At 53.3% G+C, this 18,537-nt stretch overlaps 2 protein-coding genes across 2 annotated transcripts; both read left to right on the top strand.

The window, feature by feature from the left end:
* Positions 1–77: 77 nt before the first annotated feature.
* ABHD4 (abhydrolase domain containing 4) lies at positions 78–4,517 on the top strand. The gene is made up of 6 exons (XM_014525376.2): positions 78–252; positions 1,019–1,394; positions 1,801–1,955; positions 2,056–2,167; positions 2,623–2,809; positions 3,011–4,517. Exons 1-6 carry the CDS (start codon positions 213–215, stop codon positions 3,098–3,100), a joined length of 960 nt encoding a protein of 319 aa, XP_014380862.1. The 5' UTR covers positions 78–212; the 3' UTR covers positions 3,101–4,517.
* An 11,428-nt stretch (positions 4,518–15,945) lies between these two features.
* LOC102385711 (olfactory receptor 6M1-like) lies at positions 15,946–18,537 on the top strand. The gene has a single exon (XM_006035029.2). The coding sequence runs from the start codon at positions 15,946–15,948 to the stop codon at positions 16,918–16,920; it is 975 nt and encodes a 324-aa protein (XP_006035091.1). The 3' UTR covers positions 16,921–18,537.

Here is an 18,537-nt window from a genome sequence, read left to right as displayed (position 1 = left end):
GGGTGGGGGACCGGGCCCCTCCCCCCCCCCCCCCTCCCCTTGGTGATGGTAGGGGATCTGTGGGTGACACCCAAGCTGGGGGGGGTGTCGCTGATGCATGAAGGGAGGCTGTGGTCCCCCAGTGCCTCTGCTTATGTTTACCCATCCATCCTTGACCCTGCAGGCCCCAAGGCTGGCTCAGTGGCTGGCTCCCCGCCTGGCTCCCCACCTCTATGTCCCACCTCAAGAATGTGGAGGCCCGGATCATGCAGTGTGAGTGCCCCCCTTCCCCCCCCAGACAGGGATGGGGCCAGAGGAGGGAAAGTGCCTCTGAAGATGCCATCCCCATCTCTCTCTTGGGGGCTCTTCTTAGGGTTCCCCATAGGGTGACCAGCAGTGGGGCAGCTGTGAGCTCTATGGGTGCATCAGGTTAGGGCTGAAGAGTAGGGATGGGTGGGGGAAGCATGTGGGCCTTGGGGATGGGGAGGGGAAGTCCTGTGGGAGGACTGGGAGTAGGGCTTGGGCTAGGCTGGGCAGGGGTCTGTGGGACCAGGGGTTGGTGGTAGGGCCTGAGGTGTGCCCTCTCTGAAGAGGTGTTAGCACTTGAGGGGATAGGAATGCCTAGAGGGGTCTGTCTTCCAACAGGGAGGAGGGTGGGGGACCTGGAATACTCTGGGCTTTGGCTTTAGGGGACCCTTCCTTCATGGGGGCAGTAGGCAGCCTGGGGGGGCTGTATTGCCGGTGGGGATGAGGAGAGAGTCCAGCGTTGGGTAGAGGACCCTGGGGGCAGGTACCTCTATGGTGTTGGGCACTGAGCAGCAGGATTGCCTATAGGGGGTGCCAAGGGTAGGCAGAACTGGAGCGATTTGGGACAAAGGGCTGGGCTGGGGAAAATATATTTGGTGGAGCAGCAGCAATGGGCCTGGAGGAAGAGACCTCACAAAGGGCTAGAGTGGAGGAAGGCCTCTGTAGGGGGCTGGGATGAGGGGGCCTAGGCCTGGCTGATGCTCCCCTCTGCCCCTCCTGCTGCACCCCACAGGCCTGCGGAGCCCGTTCATGGGACGCTACGTGACACTGCCAAACCGAGCGCGAATTTGGACTGTGTCTCTGCGCCAGGAGCGGGATGAGAGCCGGACCCCGCTGGTGCTGCTGCATGGATTCGGGGGTGGCGTGGGGCTCTGGGTGCTGAACCTGGACGCCCTGGGTGCCCGGCGGCCCCTGCACGCCTTCGACCTGCTGGGCTTTGGGCGCAGCTCCCGGCCACCCTTCCCCCGTGATGCCCAGGAGGCTGAGGATGCCTTTGTGGGCTCCATTGAGGCCTGGCGCCAAGAGATGGGCCTCAGCAGCATGATCCTGCTGGGGCACAGCCTGGGCGGCTTCCTGGCTGCCTCCTACAGCCTGCAGTACCCTGAGAGGTGAGAGATACCCCTGAATCCCCCTGGCTATGGGCCACCACACCCAGACCAGGAGCCCCCTTGTCCAGCATCATGTGCTCCCATGCCTGCCATGGTCTGTGCTTGCTGTAGAGAGGAATCCAGGCCCTCTGCCTCCCCATTGCCATTACAGGGGGATGTATAGGGAATGGGGGCACCTGGCCCCCTACCCCAGAGTCCTGGCACTTCAAGGGGCATCCGGCCCCCTGGTCCTGTGTTTGGGGTCACAACTCTGTGGGGTATGTCAGGTGAGGGGGTTGGGGTCACTCCACATCTCCTCCTCTTTGCTGGGGTAATGAGGGAGGGGACAATAGAAGCTGGTGGGGGAAGGTCATGATGATGGAGAGGGGACGCCTCTGATCCTCTGTGTGCTTCCTCCTTGGCTCAGGGTGAAGCACCTCATCCTGGTGGACCCGTGGGGCTTCCCAGTGCGGCCCGCTGACCCCAGCCAGACCCATGCTCCCCCTACCTGGGTGAAGGCCGTTGCTGCTGTCCTGGGGCGTTCCAACCCCCTGGCTGTGCTGAGGGTCGCCGGCCCCTGGGGTGAGATGCTGGGGCCAGGGGGACTGGGGATGGGGAGGGAGCTGTATCTTGGGGTCAGGCTTGCCCCCAATCCTCTTGCTCTGCCTGTCTGTCCATCTAGGCCCCAGCCTCGTCCAGCGCTTCCGGCCTGACTTCAAGCAGAAGTTTGCAGAGTTCTTTGAAGATGACACCATCTCTGAGTACATCTACCACTGCAATGCCCAGACACCCAGGTGAGGGGCTGAGGGTCAGGGGTGGGACTTGAATCCCTGTGGTGGCTGTTGTGCTGCCAGCTTCCAGGAGGGGCATGGGATGGGAGCCAAAAGTCCAGGCCAGTGCCCCAAGGACCTGTCCCAGAGCCTGGCAGGGCTGGGAACCCAGGTGTCTGAGAGGGACAAGGGACCCCAGATATAGTAGGGGCTAGGGTAGGGACAAGGTGATGGAATAGGGGACCTAGGTGTCTTGAGGAGTAGGTAGATTCACTTGCTACCAGGACTAGGAACCCAGGTGTGAGTGGGAGAAGGGACTTCTGCCCCAGTAAGATGGACTGGTGGTAAGGCCCCGGGCACCTGGGTGGCAGGTGTGATGCTGCTTCAGGGAGGGGCAGGAGCAAGGCACAGACAGGCCTGGAGACCCTGGTTTCTGGGTGTTCCTCCCTGTGACCCCATGGCTTCCCCCCATGTGGCAGCGGCGAGGCAGGCTTCAAGGCCATGACGCAGGCACTGGGTTGGGCCCGTCGCCCCATGCTGGAACGGATCCACCTGCTGCCAACGGCCCTGCCCATCACGCTCATCTATGGCGCCGAGTCCTGGATCGACACCAGCACTGGGCGTCGGGTCAAGGAGCTGCGGCCTGGCAGCTACGTGCGGCACCTGGTACGGCATGGGGGGCCGGGGCTGGGGGATTTGGGAGTTGGGGTAGGAATGAGGAGCATGGGAGGGCCAGGAGGGGCTGTGTGATGGGGTACATCTACCACCCCTCTACCCAGTGAGGGGTGTGGAACTGCCCAGTGGGTGGGAAGGCTGTAGTGACTGCTCTCTCCTGACGCTCCTCTTTTCCTCCCTTCCCCTTGGCAGGCCATCACCGGCGCATCCCACCACGTGTACGCCGACCAGCCAGCCGCCTTCAATGCAGCCGTGCGGGAGATCTGTGATGCTGTTGACTGACAGGGGGCAGGCCCCAGATTGGAGGGGGGGACATGGAGCTGAGCCTGGCCTCACACAGGCCCCCCCCCATGCATTGTGAAGTGGACATGGGTTCAGCATCCTCTGCTGCGCGGGGCTTCGTGCCTGTTTCTTAGCCTTATTCCTTCTCTTTTGTTTATCTCCTTGCATACTAATTTGACCCCACCAGGGTGGGAGGTAGGATGGGCAGTGGTTCCTCCCTCTGCTTGTAGAGGGGCAAGGCCTCAGTGTGGGGCATTGTGGGACATGGCTTTGGAATTTATCCTCATAAGAGGAGGGGTATAAGCCCCAGTATAAGTCCCAGGGTGGCAGGTGGCCTAGGACCGTCAGGATAGTGGGGTTTGTTCTATCCAGGGGGATTCACCTCAGAGGCCAGGGGGGTTTCGTGGGTGGAATATGAGGGCACCTTTGCACTTTATGGAGGTCCAGCGCTGATTTGGAGTCCTGTTTTTGTGGGGAGCACTGCTATAGGGTTGCTTGGCCTGGCGATGGGGGCTCAGCACATGGGCTACAGCAGCTTCACCCTTTAGTGGGCACTGGCCCCATCCTGGCACAGGTGGGCAGGCTCATGGGGGTCAGAGAATGAAGCATGGTGGGGTTCCATTCAACGGGGGGTGAGGAGGGTGGTGCCAGCCATGATCCAGCCCTGTACTGGGACTGATCAGTTGGGGGTGTCAGTGAATGGTGTACAAAGCACAGATCCTCCACCCCCACCACCCGATGGCAGTGATCCGGCCCCCTGGCAGAATGACTTGCTGCTTTGGAAGTGGGGGGTAGGTTCCCTACCTCCCTACCCTGACTCCCCTGCATGCCTCATGCCTTGCTCACAGGATTAGCACCTTTTCCCTCATGTGCCTTATGACTGGGGCCCAGCTGTGGGTCGGGGGCAGGCCTCAGAAGCACAGATCTGAACTCACATCCTTGCAGTTGGGGGCAGGGGGCTGTTTATTCCCCCCCTCATCACCCTCAGTGGTGTTTCCTAACACCCCCTCCGCCCCCCTCCCCCCCTCCCCCATATCTTTTCCCCATGCTGGGCTGGGCAGTGCTCCCAGCTCCTCCATGCCCTGCTCTCTGCCAGCTCCTAGTTCCTGTGGGGCTCAGGGGTCCCTTGGCTGGGCCAAGAAGGTGCCACGGCAGGGGACACGGGTGACACTGCAGAGAAGCACAAAGGCTATTCCTCTCCTCCCAGGGATGGGTGCAGTCATGAGGGCAGCACATGCGTGTTTGCAGCTGTGCCTTTGGTGCCATATGAAAACTCCATTCATGGGGATCAGGACTTGCCTGCTCCCATTCAGACCCCGCCATCCCTGCTCCTGCTCTACCCTGCCCTGCGGTGCTTTGTATAGGGACTGATGTGGTTTTACTAACTTTTATATGTTAATAAAGAAACCTGGAAAAGCCCAGATGTGTTTTGGGGAGGCAGGGGGTGTTTGTGCACTGGAGGGGTGGGAGGTGGCGCGAGGAGCTCCATGCTGGAAGAAGCTGAGACTCTCTATGGGGCGCCTTGCCCCTGTGGGAGCGGGAGGGCACTGACACCCCAGTGTGCTACAAAAAGGGGCCAGTGCTGTCGATCCACATTGGGGGAGGAGGGGTAGAGCAGAGGGGCTGGATATTTAATCCTTGTAGTCACGTCTGCCCTCCAGTGCCCCAGTGGAGAACAAGGGAGCACTGTGCTGGAGGATGCCATTGGGATGGGGATGGGGTTGCTGGTTGCAATGCCTCACTATGGTGGGGGTACGTGCCCTTCTGCAAGAAGTGGGGTGGGGGGCCCTGCTGGTGGGCACTGGGCAGCTGGGACAGGGTGAAGATAGACTGCTCCTGCTGCAGCGATTGCGAGGGGGACACAGTGCTAGCGTGCCGGAGGAGGCACCATGCAAAGCAGCCCTGAATAGATGGTTCCCGTGTTTCACCCCAGAGGTAGCTACACTGGCATAGGGTGATGTTTTTGGAAGGGAGAGGGCAGCAAAGGTGAGGATTCAGTAGGGTCTTGTCTCCTCTCCCTGGCTAACCAGGAGCCCCTTTGTGCAGTTAGGCTTCCCATCACAATAGAACCGTGTGTGTGTGTGTGTGTGTGTGTGTCAGTGTGTGCATGCAGGGGCACCTTTCACAATCAATCTTGTCATGTCCAGACCAGACCAGACCCTGAGATAGAAGCACACCCAGTTTACCTGTCTGGGAGGACTGGCTGCCATGGGTAACCTGAGCTTAGTTGGGAAGGCCCAGAAGCATGCAAAGATGATGGTAGAGATCCCCTGGAGGTGGGAGGCAAGGGTGCAGCTCCTGCCTGGTACTTTCCGCAGCAGCTGATGTGTCATGAATGACCTCCCGGAGGGGGGGCTGCACCCCAAAGATGCCCTCTGCCCATGCCAAGCTCTGCTCTCTGAATGGCGTGGGGTAGTGAGGCTGCTCCATAAGGGAAGAGGGCTGCAGTCCTGGGGATGCCTTGGTGTGGCCCTGATGGGTGGGGGAGACTGGGGGACCAGGCCACATGCCTGGCTTGGCAGGAACTCATTAGCAATATTTGCAGATGGGGGTCAAATCAAAGCAGAAGTTTTCCATGAAATGGAGAAGGAGGGGTTGTTCTGTCCCTCCCTGCCCCAAATATCCTGCATTTCATCTTGGGACTTCCTAATCCCTTTCAGAGCTATTTTTTAAATGTAGGGCCTGGTTTTTGAATAACACCGGCAGCAAAATGTTATTTATTTATTTTTTTACCTGCAGAAAAGTTAAATTTAATACCTGCGTTTCCAAAATGAGGTGCTTTGGTCTTCCGGAGAGAAGGGAAGGTTTGGGGGGCATTGGTATGAAAGGTCGTAAGGTTCTCAAGACTCTGCCAGTGACTTTTGGTCACAAAGGGGGATGATGGGGTGGGGAAAGGAGGAGACTCCTCATATCCAAGCTGGTTCTTGGTCTCTCTGCAACCGGGTTGTTTTTTGGTCAAATTAGAATCACGGACTCATAGAAAGTTTGGGTGGGAAGGGACCTCAGGAGATCACATCTAGTGCAAGCCCCTGCTCAAAGCAGGATCAGCCCCAACTAGATTATCCCAGGCAAAGCTTTGTCCAGCTGGATCTTAAAAACCTCCAGCGGTTTTGGACATTCATTGAGGGGAATGCGGATCTCATCTGGCCTTTAACGCTGGCTGAGTCCTATTGGGTTAGGGTCTCCTCATGCCAGGGCATTGGAGGTGGTTAAAGTAGCATCTGGGGCTATTGGAGACTTGTTTCTGGGAACAGGGGCTGGTTGTCCCTTTTCAGCAGCCAAGCCAGAAATCTGGACTAGGTCTCACTAATCTAACCAGAGGCATCAGGCACTTTCCTCCCTCCCCTGGGATGTGTGTGGATGACTGGGCCCTGACCCCTTTGCCTCATCCCAGTAACAGCTTCCTTTCTTCCAGCTGCAGCCTGCTGCCCTGCCTTTCCCAGTCATGACCCCTGAGCAGCTCCTGACTAATCTGCTCCTGGGACCGGCTTCATCCAAAGGCACCAGATGCAAGAGAGTGCCCGCCAGGGACCTTGAGGGATCTCCCAGCTCCCAGGAGGAGCCAGCATGGGCTGGCATGGAGCCCCTCACACCCTGGGACCTTGCCGCCTGGCAGCACGTGTGGCCGGAGGCCAAGCAGAGAGGGGACAGGCATGGCTAAGGGATGAGAGGCAGTCCCCCTGTCCTGGTACCAGGGTGGCAGGAGAGATGCTAATATGAAAGAAGCAGAGCTGTCCCCTTGGGAATCCCAGGACCTGGCTGCAGGGGGGTGAGCCCTGGAACAGATGCTTTCTGGGGAGATCTTGGGCCTTTGCAGCAGGCAGCGTGGCCCCTCCTGGCTCCACTGCAGGGTAGGGGCACAGGCAATGCTGAGCCAGAGGTGCTCATGTCTGCTATGCTGGATAGGGAGGGAGCCTGTGTGGTGCAGGAGGAAGGGAAGGGGATTGTGGGGTATCAGGTGGCACTGGTCCCACACCCCACCCCACAGTACTCAGTCTTCATCCCTCATTTCTTAACCACTGCTGCCCTCATGGCTGTAAAGCATCTTCTTGCCTGTGCCCTCACCCAGTGCTGATTAGAGAGGAAGCTTTGCTCCCCTCGATTGACAAGTGACTCTCTTGTTAATACAACCCAGGGCGCTGCTGGCTGTTTTGCAACAAGGCTCCTATTCAGTTGATGGTCTCCTGTAACCCCCAGGTATTTCTCCACAGTACTGCAGCCTGGCAGGTCATGTATTTGCACCTGCAATGATTCTCCCCCAAGCACAGGACTGTGCCTTTTTCTTTATTGAATCTTATCTGCTTGATGACTTTGCCAGTCTATCCTGGTGATTCTGGATCCTAGCCCTGACCTCCACAGTCTCTGCAACTGCACCCGGCTTGGTGCTGTCCACAGATGCACTAATTTGGCCATATCACTTTTGGAGTAGCTGTGCTGTGACAGTTTGAGAGGGGATCACGCTGGATGACGCTGAACCCTCTAGTGCCCAGTCTCTAGGGCACTCTTCTGGCACTCAGCTCCCAAAAGCCTGCATTATGGCACTGCCTGAACATGGCTGTGAGGCTCCTGCTGCTTGGGGAAGTATCTGAAAACACCCTGAAGGTACCCAGAGAAATAGATAACAATGCTCTAAAAAAATGAGGAAAAATAGAAAAAATACCCAGCAAAATAAAGAAAAACACCCAGGTAACACCTCTTGTTAGCTCAGGGGCAGCACTGCACTGGCTGGGCCCTGCTACCTCCCTCTTTTGGGGCTGCATTTCAGGTTTTGCCCTCCGGTGCTGGGTTGCTTTACTGCCAGAAAAGTGTGGAGTGGGGATACAGTGGGGAGGGAGTGTGACTGGGAGCTCTGGGGTGGGCACTACAGAGGTGGACCTGTGGGGTAAGGCTGGGAGAGGCAGGTGATTGCGGGGGAGATCCTGGATGATAGACCCTGGGGGAGGGAGGGAGGGGGTGGTAAGGGTCCTACAGAGGTCTCACAGGACCTGACTGACTGTCCAAAGCCTGGGGGGGATCATAGTGCTGACCTGGGTGGCTTTGTGTTGGATCTGGCTGGATTTTGGATGAGGCTTTGTCAGGGCTGGCTGGTGGAGCTTTTGCTGGGCCTGGGGTGTCATCACTGGCCCCTTATGATGTCATGGCTGGGACCTAGTGATGTCATAATTTTAGTCCTCCTCCCACCCCACCCAGCTCTCCACCCTGCCCAGGGTGGTGCCTGCAGCCGCCCGTGTCCCCAGGCCCAGAACAAGCACCCCTGGGCCCAGGGGGATGGGGAGCGGTGCCTCACAGGTACCCTCTCCAGTCCCCATTGGGTCCTGCAACCTTGAGGAGGAGGAGGTAGCAGCAGAAAGGCAGGGGCTGTTTGGGTGCTGTGGCCCCAGCTGTGGCACAGTGAGTGTGAGCCAGGGGTCAGGGGGGCACGGGACGGATGGACACACATACACAGTTCATGATCTCTTGCTTTGCACACCCCATCTGTACCCCCCCCCAACCTCAGGGCCAGCTTGCCAAAGGGGTTTAGGCTCCTGAATCCATCTGTAAAGGGCCTTTTCATTCTTGATGCAGCTGGGGAATGACTCCCATGCTCCACTGGGAGCATGTGGGGGCCTGCAGTGGATTGGGGAGGGGGGGGCATGGGATAGTAGCACCATAAACTATCAGGAGGTGGGGACGCCCAAAAAATCAGCATGTTGCTTCCTGTGAGAACAGACCTGAGAGGATGCTACAGTTTTCCAACTGGCATGCACATGGGCATGTGTGTATGTGTGCATGTATTTGGGGAGAAGAGGGGTTTGAGCCTGGCCTATAGCATCATAGGAAAGGAGGACTGGAAGGGACCTCTCAAGGTCATTTTGTCCGGCCTCCAAAGGAGCAGAGCTGCAATTCGGGGAGAGAGGCACCAATACGAGTCTGGAAGGGGTTATTTTTCTGGCCAAGCATTGGTAGGAAGTCAAATACAGGGTGTGCATTGCCTGGGAAACAAAGGGTGGGTCTGGCTTGGTGCTGGAGGGGTTGTATGTGTGTGGGTACAGAGTAACTGCTTTTGCACCCAAATGGTGATGTTTCAGCCCATGCCTGTGTTGCCCAGTGCTGATCTCAAGTTGCAGCAAGGGAAGTTGAGGTTAGATATTAGGAAGAACTTTCTCATGAGGAGGGTAGTAAAACACTGGACCAGGTTACCCGGAGTGGTTGTGGAATCTCCATTCTTGGAGGCGTTTAAGACCTGGCTAGATAAAGCCTTGGCTGGGATGATCTAGTTGGGGCTGGTCCTGCTTTGAGCAGGGGGTTGAACTAGATGTGATCCCCTGCAGTCCCTTCCAAGCCTCATGGTCTATGATATGTGCTCCTCCCCACCATATCCCTTCTCATCAGTGGCCCCTTCTCCTGCTCCCTTCCAGAACCCACTGCCCACCGGTGCTGCTGACCCATGTCTCTCGCGCCCCGGCATTGGCCGGCCCTCACCCTTGCCCTCGGCCTGGGCTGGGCGGAGCTGGAAGGAGAATTTCCACTACCGGGACCGACGCCTGTCCCATGCACTGCTGCAGCAGGTGGAGGCTTCGCTGGCCGAGCTGGGCCTGGCCGTCTCATGGCTGTGCAGGGAGCCGGGTCAGGGGACCCTCAAGCCATGGTGGAGAGGCATGAGGAAGGACTGAAAGGCCAGCAGGAGCATCGGTCAATAAAGAGCTGGTGGTTATGACGATACCCGTCAGCTGTGCAGATGTTGTAAGGGGGAGGGGGGAGAGGGGCAGAGCTTGGGGCTGGTGGGGAGGGGCCTGGGGTGGGTGTAGGAAGGAACAGAGGGGCATCCTCGAGTGGGTGGGGGCAGGGTACACCCCCTTTTCTGAGCAGGGGTGACAGCTTGCAGCCAGCCCTGAGGTCACAATTGCCCCAGAGGCTGCACAGCTCCCGAAGATGAGGGGAGCAAGGAGGAGGCATGCTCTGACATGGGGAACGTGGTGTCTCAGAAGGTGGGCACCTGGGGGCTGGGGCAGCTGAGCAGCTGGTGGAGGGGCCGGCAGGGGGTGAGTGTAAGGTGGGGAGATGGGGGTACGTGGCCTCTTGGCTTTGGGTGGGTGGTGGAGCGGGAAGGTGGTAGCCGCGGGTCATGGCTGGAAGGGTCAGGGGATGCATGCAACCATCTCTCCCTCACTGCTCCCAGGCTGGTACCTCTGTGCACATGGCCTGTGCACATTTCCATACACACAGCACCCTTTCCACCTCCATGCCCCTCACACCCTTCCTCATACACTCACTCTTTTCTTGCTCCACACAGGCCTTCCCCCTCAGTGCAGCCTGTACAGGGTAGGAGGGGAACCATGACTTCCATCCCAGATCTGGGGAGTGGCTTATTCTGTGCCTCCTGCCCCATAACACACCTTTCCCACCCCTCTCCTGTCTTTTAGCCCTGCACTGTGCCACTCATGCCACTCAAGATGCCTTCTCAGGACCTGGAGACCCTGCCCTGGGGCTTGGCCCCCACCAGGAGATGCCGGTGGGCCTGGCCGAGACCTTCAGCCCCTCCCTTCTCCTCCTACTCCTCGCTGTGGTGGCCGGTGATGGGGGTGAGCAGGAGGAGAATTACCACTACCACCGCCTCAAGGGCTATTGGGTTTCATCTGTGGGAACCGAAGAAGTGGCTGCTCTTCTGCTGCCCACCTCCCCCTGGGCTCCACAGGACAGGGCCTTGGGTGCCCCAACCCCACTCTGGTACTTGGCCAAGCCCCAAATGGTGGTGGAGGGGCACCCAACACTGTATCTGCACTAGCCCTGTTACCTCTAGGGCCAGGAATAAACGGGGTGGAGGCCACCTCTTGGGGCCTCTCCTGGTACTGCTCTGTGGCATTTCCATAGCTGATTGCTGTGCTATCACGGGGGAAAGGGGTGATGTTGTGATGCCGTATGAGTTATGCACCCATGCCACTCTCGCTGTCCTCCCCACCCCTTCTTCTTGGCTTCTCCTTCCCCAGCAGTATGTTCCCTCATAGGTTTAGGCCAAAAGGCTCAGGACTGGTCCTCTGACCCACCTTTATTGCTACAGGAGGTGGTGGAAGCAGATGGCAGAGCCAGGTTCAAAACAAGACTGGATAAATTCCTGGATGATAGATCTATTAATGGTTACTGAACAGAACGGTTGGAGATGTTTCCTCTGGCATCTCTAACCCAATAATGGTAGATGCCAGTGAAGGCATTGAGTAGAGGATAGATCACGCACGTTCAATCCTTTCCCTCTATAGCATCCACTTCTACCACCGTTGGAGACAGTATGTTGGGCTAGATGGACCATTGGTCTGACCCAATCTAGCACTTCTTATGTTCTTGTGTTCCTTTGTGGACCTCTTTGAAACCCCTCCACTGTATGTCTTCTGTAAGGCTGAGCTATGCCCCAGCCCCAAACTAGGGAGCAACGCCCATCACTCAGTCCAGAAAGTGACTTCAAAAACTTCTTTATGTCAGAAAAACTTCAAAAATTAGGTGGAGAACCTCGAAAAACACCCCTGGCTCCCAGCTGCAAGAAGCCACAAGTCTCCTAAAGGTTCTTTGGGGTTTATTTCCCCCTCCCTTGTTGTTTTTCTTTTTGCTGGTGGGGTGCAAAAGACTGGTGAGGGCAGCAGATACTGTCCTGGGAGATCTTCCATCCAACCGATACCTCCACTTTTCCATAGCACAGAACAGTTTGGGTGGAGACTATGTTTTAGCTGGTCACCTTTCCCTTTGCCATGGGAACAGGTGCTGGGGGGCTGTGCCTGCTACTGAGTCTCTGGGAACTGTTCCTCTCGGAGATTTTCCTCCAGGAACAGAGCTGAGCTAGGTATTTGATGGAGCGGGTGGTCCATTGCTCCCACATCTAATTCTAAAGCCACGCCGGTAAACATGAATGGCAGGGGAGGGGAGGGGAGGGCTACACTCCAGATTCTCCTTTTCTCTGGCATGATAGATGCCTGAAAGACCCTGCAGTCATGGGGATCACAGATTTCTCTTAGAGGATGGGTCTGTTCCTGCTGGGAACACCGGTCACTAACTAGATCCTCCTAGGCCCTACCTGTGTCTCAGATCCAAGGCAGCTGCCTTGCCTGATCTCCTGCATAACACAATTTAGAGAACGTCCCTTCAGCGCCTGTATTTGTGGCTCCAGCTCTTCCTCCTACCCTCCCTGGAGTGTATCCCAAGTGGGTCTGTCCCCAGGGCTGGCTGCCTTGATAAGTAGCATGGCATTAAGGAGAAGTTCTCTGGTGGATCTTTGTCACCGTGAATTAGCAGCACCTTGAGGTAGAGGGCTAGAGGCATGGCCCCTTCAATGTCCCAGCAACAGTCTGAGGTGCTTCTGCTCCATCTCCCACCATGGACCTTGTGAAGAACTCCTTCTGCCTTGCTCTGAGGTGTAGTCAGGAGACAGCTGGACCCAGCAGCTCTTGTGGGGAGTCACAGCTTGCCTGTGAGCTGAGGAGCGGTGCTTAGATCCAGCCTGGAGCCACTAAGTCATGTCCTGCACTGACCAGAAATCAGGCGTGCTCATGCGGACTCGGCTTAGTGGCATAGATGTGAGTCACGCCAGTGGGAGAGGGAGGCATTGGCGCTGGTGTGGGGAAATCTCACAGTTATTCTGAGGCAGCCAGGACCAATGCACGCTTCTAGACACTGCACACATTCACAACTACACACAGGTGAAACACAGGCATATGTGAATGAGGAGAACAGCAAAACAGGTTTTAGTTTGGGGCAGTAAGCAACCCCAGCAGACTCTATGTTTGTATCTCTGCGTGCCTCCTAGATATTGAACTGATGGACTATCTCCAATGACTAACTGAGTTTCTTTAGTTAGGGATTATCCTCTAATTATAATTGGTATCACTACAACATACACTTGCTATCACCCTCTGTGCTAAGCTCCCCCCAGTGACCTGCACCTGCTCACACTCGTTGCCTGAGTTCTTGGGCTCAGGCAAACATTAGCTTAGCCACTGCTCCACACAGCCACGTTCCCAGCGACATTCACTATCCTTGTACATGTTCATGAACACATCTGGTCAAACTCATGTGTGGGGCAAGAAAGTAGCTCAGGTAGGTCAAGTTTTCTATTTGTTCTTGTTTTCCAGCAAAACTTTATTCTGTATAGCGCGCTTATTTTTTATCTAAATGGTGTCTTGCTAGAAAGCATTAGGCAATAACAACACAGACAGACAGACTGGAACAGAGCAAGGTGCAGGAGAGAGATATAAGAAACAATTGGTTTCAGACATGTCAAGCTGTGCAGAGGACAGATAGGAAATGTAGAGGGTTTTTTTCTCCTCCAGACACAATCTGTGGGGAACTGGGAAACAATTTTCAGCTGACCATATATTTTTTTTTTCCCCACCAAACTTTCAAATTCATGCTGCCTGAAGCAGCTTGCAAATCTACCTAGGTTTCCATGAATTAAAGCTTATAAAACTTATAAAATTAAAAACTTGCACCTTTTTAAAGTTAAATGTTCCATTTTTTCAGTTGTGTTGATTCTGCTTTACTGCACTTAAAGCATATTGTGCAACTCAAAATTGAACAAGTTTCATCCCATTTAAGAATTCATATTACAAACATTTTGACTCAAAACATTTCTTTTTTACTTTGATTCATTGATTTTTTTCCCCACATCAGTTAAAAAAAACAACAGAAAAACAGAAAAATTGGCTTTAGCATGGCTCCAAGTCTTTTTGCCTCATGTATTTCATCAAATTAGTTCAAACTGATTAATTAAATCAAAGTAACACCCTCATGAGGACATTCTTGTTTAGGACTGAGAGATATGTTGTTTTTTCTTTAATGTAGATAGATTTTGTCAGCAATACAACCCAGGCTAAACTTGTATCAGTTTAAGAGACAGCAAAAAAACAGATGCAACATTTTAACTAGATTCATTTTTTTTCCTTTAAGATACGAGCATTAGCCATTTTTCCTGTAGGTGACTAGAGAGAGTCCAGCGGAGGGCAATGAAAAGTATGAGGGGGCTGGGGGACATAATTTACGAGGAGAGGTTGCGGGAGCTGGGCTTATTTAGTTTGGAGAAGAAAAGACTGAGGTGAGATTTAATAGCAGCCTTCAACTCCCTGAAGGGTGGTTGCAAAGAGCATGGAGCTGGACTGTTCTCAGTGGTGGCAGATGATAGAACAAGGAGCAATAGTCTCCAGTTGCAGTAAGGGAAAGTTGTGGTTAGATATTAGAAAAAACTTTTGCACTAGGAGGTTAGAAAAGCACTGGAATGGGTTACCCAGAGAGGTTGTAGAATCTCCATCCCTGGAGGTTTTTAAGATCAAAGCTTTGGCTGGGATAGTTGAGTTGGAGCTGGTCCTGTTTTGAACAGGGGGTTGAACTAGATGACCTCCTGACTTCCCTTCCAACCCTAATTTTCTATGATCTAGGTTTCAGTGATTTCTGCACTGCTTTGTCCTTCCTTTTTTTTGCAGCATCTGTCCTGCCTTTGCCCCTCATTCCCTTTGCAGCATGCATCATTATCTGCCTGTCCTTTGGTAGTACTCATCTCTCTGGAACACTATTCATTAGGAAGCCCAGTCCCTGTCAGGCTTGGTTTTCAGTGCCTCCTTATACAAGGCAGGGAATTTATAAGAAGAAGGGGAACTCCAAAGCAGGGTTACCTGTGTATATCACCTTTTTTATAAAGCATCTTTAAAGTCAAAGCCAAATGTGAGTGATAGGCATAGGACTGACTGTACTTGTTGGATGAAAAGCAACTCAAGTCTAATCAGCAAAGAGCCAGCTAGGGAAAAGAAAATGGTTTGAAGGCTGGAAAATAAATGTTGCTTTATGGTGAGATACCTTAAGAAGGAAAATATGGTTGGACTTATGACATAAAGGTGAAAGGTTGGGTTCATTAGAGTAGATAAGGACCTTCATGGCAAGAGAGTAGCAGCTTCTAAAGGGGTCTCTGCTTTCATGGAGAAAGATGCAGAAAGAACCAATGGCTAGATGCTGAAACCAAACGACTTCAAATGAGAAGAAAGGCAGGTTTTTCCCCTCTCTTTTACCAGTGAGGCTGCTGAACTACTGAAATAAGCTGTTTAGGGAGGTGGTAGATTCCCTTGATACCTTTGTGCCTAAACTGCATGCCTTTCTAGAAGATTATAGCTTAGCCATAATGCAAGTTTCTCGGGCTCGGTATAAAGGATAACTGGGCTAGATTTTTGGCCTGTGATGATTTTAATGTCTGAGAGGCAAGGATTTTTTTGTGATACCTTTTATCGGACTACCTGCATATACCCTCAGTACCTGAGGAAGGGCACTTGATGCCTGAAGGCTTGTCCAACAGCTTTCCCAATTATACAGTTGGTCCAATAAAAGATATCACCAAAAAATCCTTGCCTCAGACTTTGTCTGGGCCATCACAGCTACAGCAATAGTCCAGCCCTGCTACACAACATGATTTTAGTGGTCCTTTCTAGGCTTACGCCAGGTAGATCCATGAAACCTTTTTGCCTGGTATGTCAATGGGTAAATCTGAGGTTGCTTGGGACCTTAACTGTCTCCAGGGTGAAGCATGCTTAGACTGCTTTAGCAATTGAACACGGTCTGATGTTGCCTAGTATCAGGGTGGAGGAGGGGGCAGTTTTAATATGGTTTGGGTACCCTGATGTTTCCAGATCCATCAATTGGTGCTTTGTTGTATTGAGTTCTTCATTCATAGCAGAAGGTAAATCCTCCTTGGCTTTGGCCGAGGTGATGCAACCAGAGTCTTTGAGGCAAATCCTCTTCTGCTGGCAGAGCTCTCTTTGCAGCTCTCCTGAACCTCATCCCCACTCCTCCACCCCTCCCTGCAAGCAGTGAAACATCTCTCTCCTCTTTGTAGAGTTCAGCCCATGACTAACGCCACAGCCTCTGTCCAGGAGTTCATCCTGCTGGGCTTCCCCACCGCCCCACACCTCCACCTCCTCCTCTTCTGCCTGGTTCTGACCAACTATCTGCTGACGCTTTCTGGGAACGGGGTCATCATTGGCATCACCCTCTCTGATCACCGGCTCCGCAGCCCCATGTACTTCTTCCTGCGTAACTTTTCCTTTGTGGAGATATGGTTTACCTCTGTCACAGTGCCCAAGCTCTTGGCCAGCTTCCTCCAGGGCCCTCAGACGATTTCCTTTGCTGGCTGCATGATCCAGTGCTACTTCTATTTCCTTCTGGGGGCCGCTGAGTTCCTGCTTTTGGGTGTCATGTCTTTTGACCGCTACCAAGCCATCTGCAACCCACTCCGCTACCCAGCGCTCATGACTGGGCGCTTCTGCTTGCAGCTGGTATGTGGCTCCTGGGCCGCGGCTTTTGCAACCATCCTGGGGCCGCTCATTCTGGTGACTGGGCTGCCCTACTGTGGCCCCAACATCATCAACCACTTCTTCTGTGACCGGACACCACTGGTGGGGCTGTCTTGCTCGGGGACCCAAGAGGTTGAAGCTGTCAACTTGGTGCTGGCCGCGGTGCTGATATTGGGCTCTCTGGTGTTGACAGGCATCTCCTATGGCTACATTGTCTTGGCAGTGCTCCGCATTCCCTCCCTGCATGGGCGCCGCAAGGCCTTCTCTACTTGTGCTTCACACATGGTAGTGGTGACCATTGTCTACGGCAGCCACATCTTCATGCATGTCCGCACCAGCCACACCTACCCAGAGCAGGTGGACAAGGTGGTGGCCCTGATGACCAGTGTGGTAGCCCCATCGCTCAACCCCTTCATCTATACCTTGCGTAATGAGAAGGTCAAGGAAGCCCTGTGGGATGTGGCACGGAGGACCAGGATCTTAGCCACCACGGGGAAAGCCATAGAGGAAATGGGGGAGAGAGCTTAGATAAAGTGCAGTGGGGGAGGCCTTGGACTTGTGCAGGAAGGTGGAGGGAAAACTGGAAACAGTTTGGACACCTGGTTTCCATCCTTGGCTTTAGGGGTGGGAATGAGGATTTCTGGGTTTAAAAAACAGGGACTCACAGCCTGGACTCCCGGGATCTATCTTCAACTTTGGGAGGGAAGTAGCATCCCAAGCTAAGAGCAGGAGAAACTGGGAGCCCGGATTCCTGGGTCCTGTCTCAGCTCTGTGAAGACATTCGGCCATGAATTGGATGGCAAGAAGACTGGACTGTTGGGTCCTTGCCCAAGTTTAGGAGAGCAAAGGGATCTGGAACTGTAGAGCCCAAACTCCAAAGTTTCTAGTCACCGCCCTGGGAGAGGAGCTGCATCTACCCGGACAGGCTCCAAGACTCCTGGGTTCAATCCCTGGTTCTGGGAGAGGAGGGTAGGTTTGAGGGTTAAAACGGGGAGTCTGGGAACCAGGACTCCATGACTGTTTCTCTAGCTTTTGGAGTTAAGTGGGGAGTAGTGGTTAGAGCAGAAGGATGGGAGCCTGGACTCCAGGGTTTTCTCTCCAACACTGTGTATGAGTCAGAGTAAAACTGAATGCCTGCTTTGGAAGCTGTGAGCTAGATCTCTAGCTCATTCTGGGATGTGAAAGGCCCCTTACAAATGTAACTTGTATTGCTGTTTAGACTGTGAGACTGATTTTACACTGAATCATGTGGCAGAATCAAAGGTGCCCATTTGGCAGGTTGGAAAATCTCTGCCCTTGATGGACTTTGCAATCTCTCAGCATTTTGCAAAACACTCCTGCCTTCCATTACAGACCAAATAAGAACATTGGTGTTACATTTATATCTCTGCATGTATTTAAATGTGTCCATTTTGTGGGGAGGGAGGAGAGAAAAATCGGTATCTTCTACAATCTCCTTTTAAAATGAAAACTAGTTTTTCATTTGGAAAAATATCCTTTTGATTTTTCCTGTTGCCACCAATTCCTGATTTGTGCTGTTAAGTTTTTTCAATAATTTTCACTCCTTTCACATGTTAAAGAATGGAGTTTTGTTTTTATGCTTTGCGTTTAGGATTGGCTTGGGTTTTTCAAAGCAGGTAAAAATATGAAGGCGACCAATTCAATTTAAAAGTATTTGATTTTTGAACTAAAAGAAAAGTAGAGTGAAAATTACTGGATTCTTGTGAGTGAAATCTCACATGAAGCATTATTACAATGTTTTACTCTGCCTTTTTTTTTTTTTAAAGAAACTATTATATATTTTATTTTCAGAATAAGCAATTACCATGCCTAACTTCCATTGCAAGTCTGAGAATAAGGGACCCAAGGCTCTTTTGTAATTCTATCCAGGAGTCTATCTCCATCTTGAGGCTCTCAAATGTCTTTAGGAATCTGGCCCTTAGCCCTCCTTTTCTGTTTGCGTTTGGGACAAAACGGATTAAACCTGTTCATATTTAAACTGCTGAGTTTTAAAAAGTTACTATACACTACTACTTGTACTCTTTTTAGTTATCCTGAGATGCCTCCTAGTGGCTAAATTGTAAAATAATTTTTAACCATTTTTTAAAATGTATTTTAAAGTCCTACTTCTATTTCAATAAACAT

Source organism: Alligator sinensis, unplaced genomic scaffold (assembly GCF_000455745.1).
Source record: "Alligator sinensis unplaced genomic scaffold, ASM45574v1 scaffold955_1, whole genome shotgun sequence".
Lineage (NCBI taxonomy): Eukaryota > Metazoa > Chordata > Crocodylia > Alligatoridae > Alligator > Alligator sinensis.
This window is presented reverse-complemented; position numbering and strand designations above follow the sequence as displayed.

Coding starts and splice junctions, on each gene's coding strand:
- ABHD4 (XM_014525376.2), top strand. CDS start 213: ATGTCCCACCTCAAGAATGTGGAGGCCCGGATCATGCAGT. Junction 253..1,018: donor GGAGGCCCGGATCATGCAGT/GTGAGTGCCCCC, acceptor TGCACCCCACAG/GCCTGCGGAGCCCGTTCATG. Junction 2,810..3,010: donor GCAGCTACGTGCGGCACCTG/GTACGGCATGGG, acceptor TCCCCTTGGCAG/GCCATCACCGGCGCATCCCA.
- LOC102385711 (XM_006035029.2), top strand. CDS start 15,946: ATGACTAACGCCACAGCCTCTGTCCAGGAGTTCATCCTGCTGGGCTTC.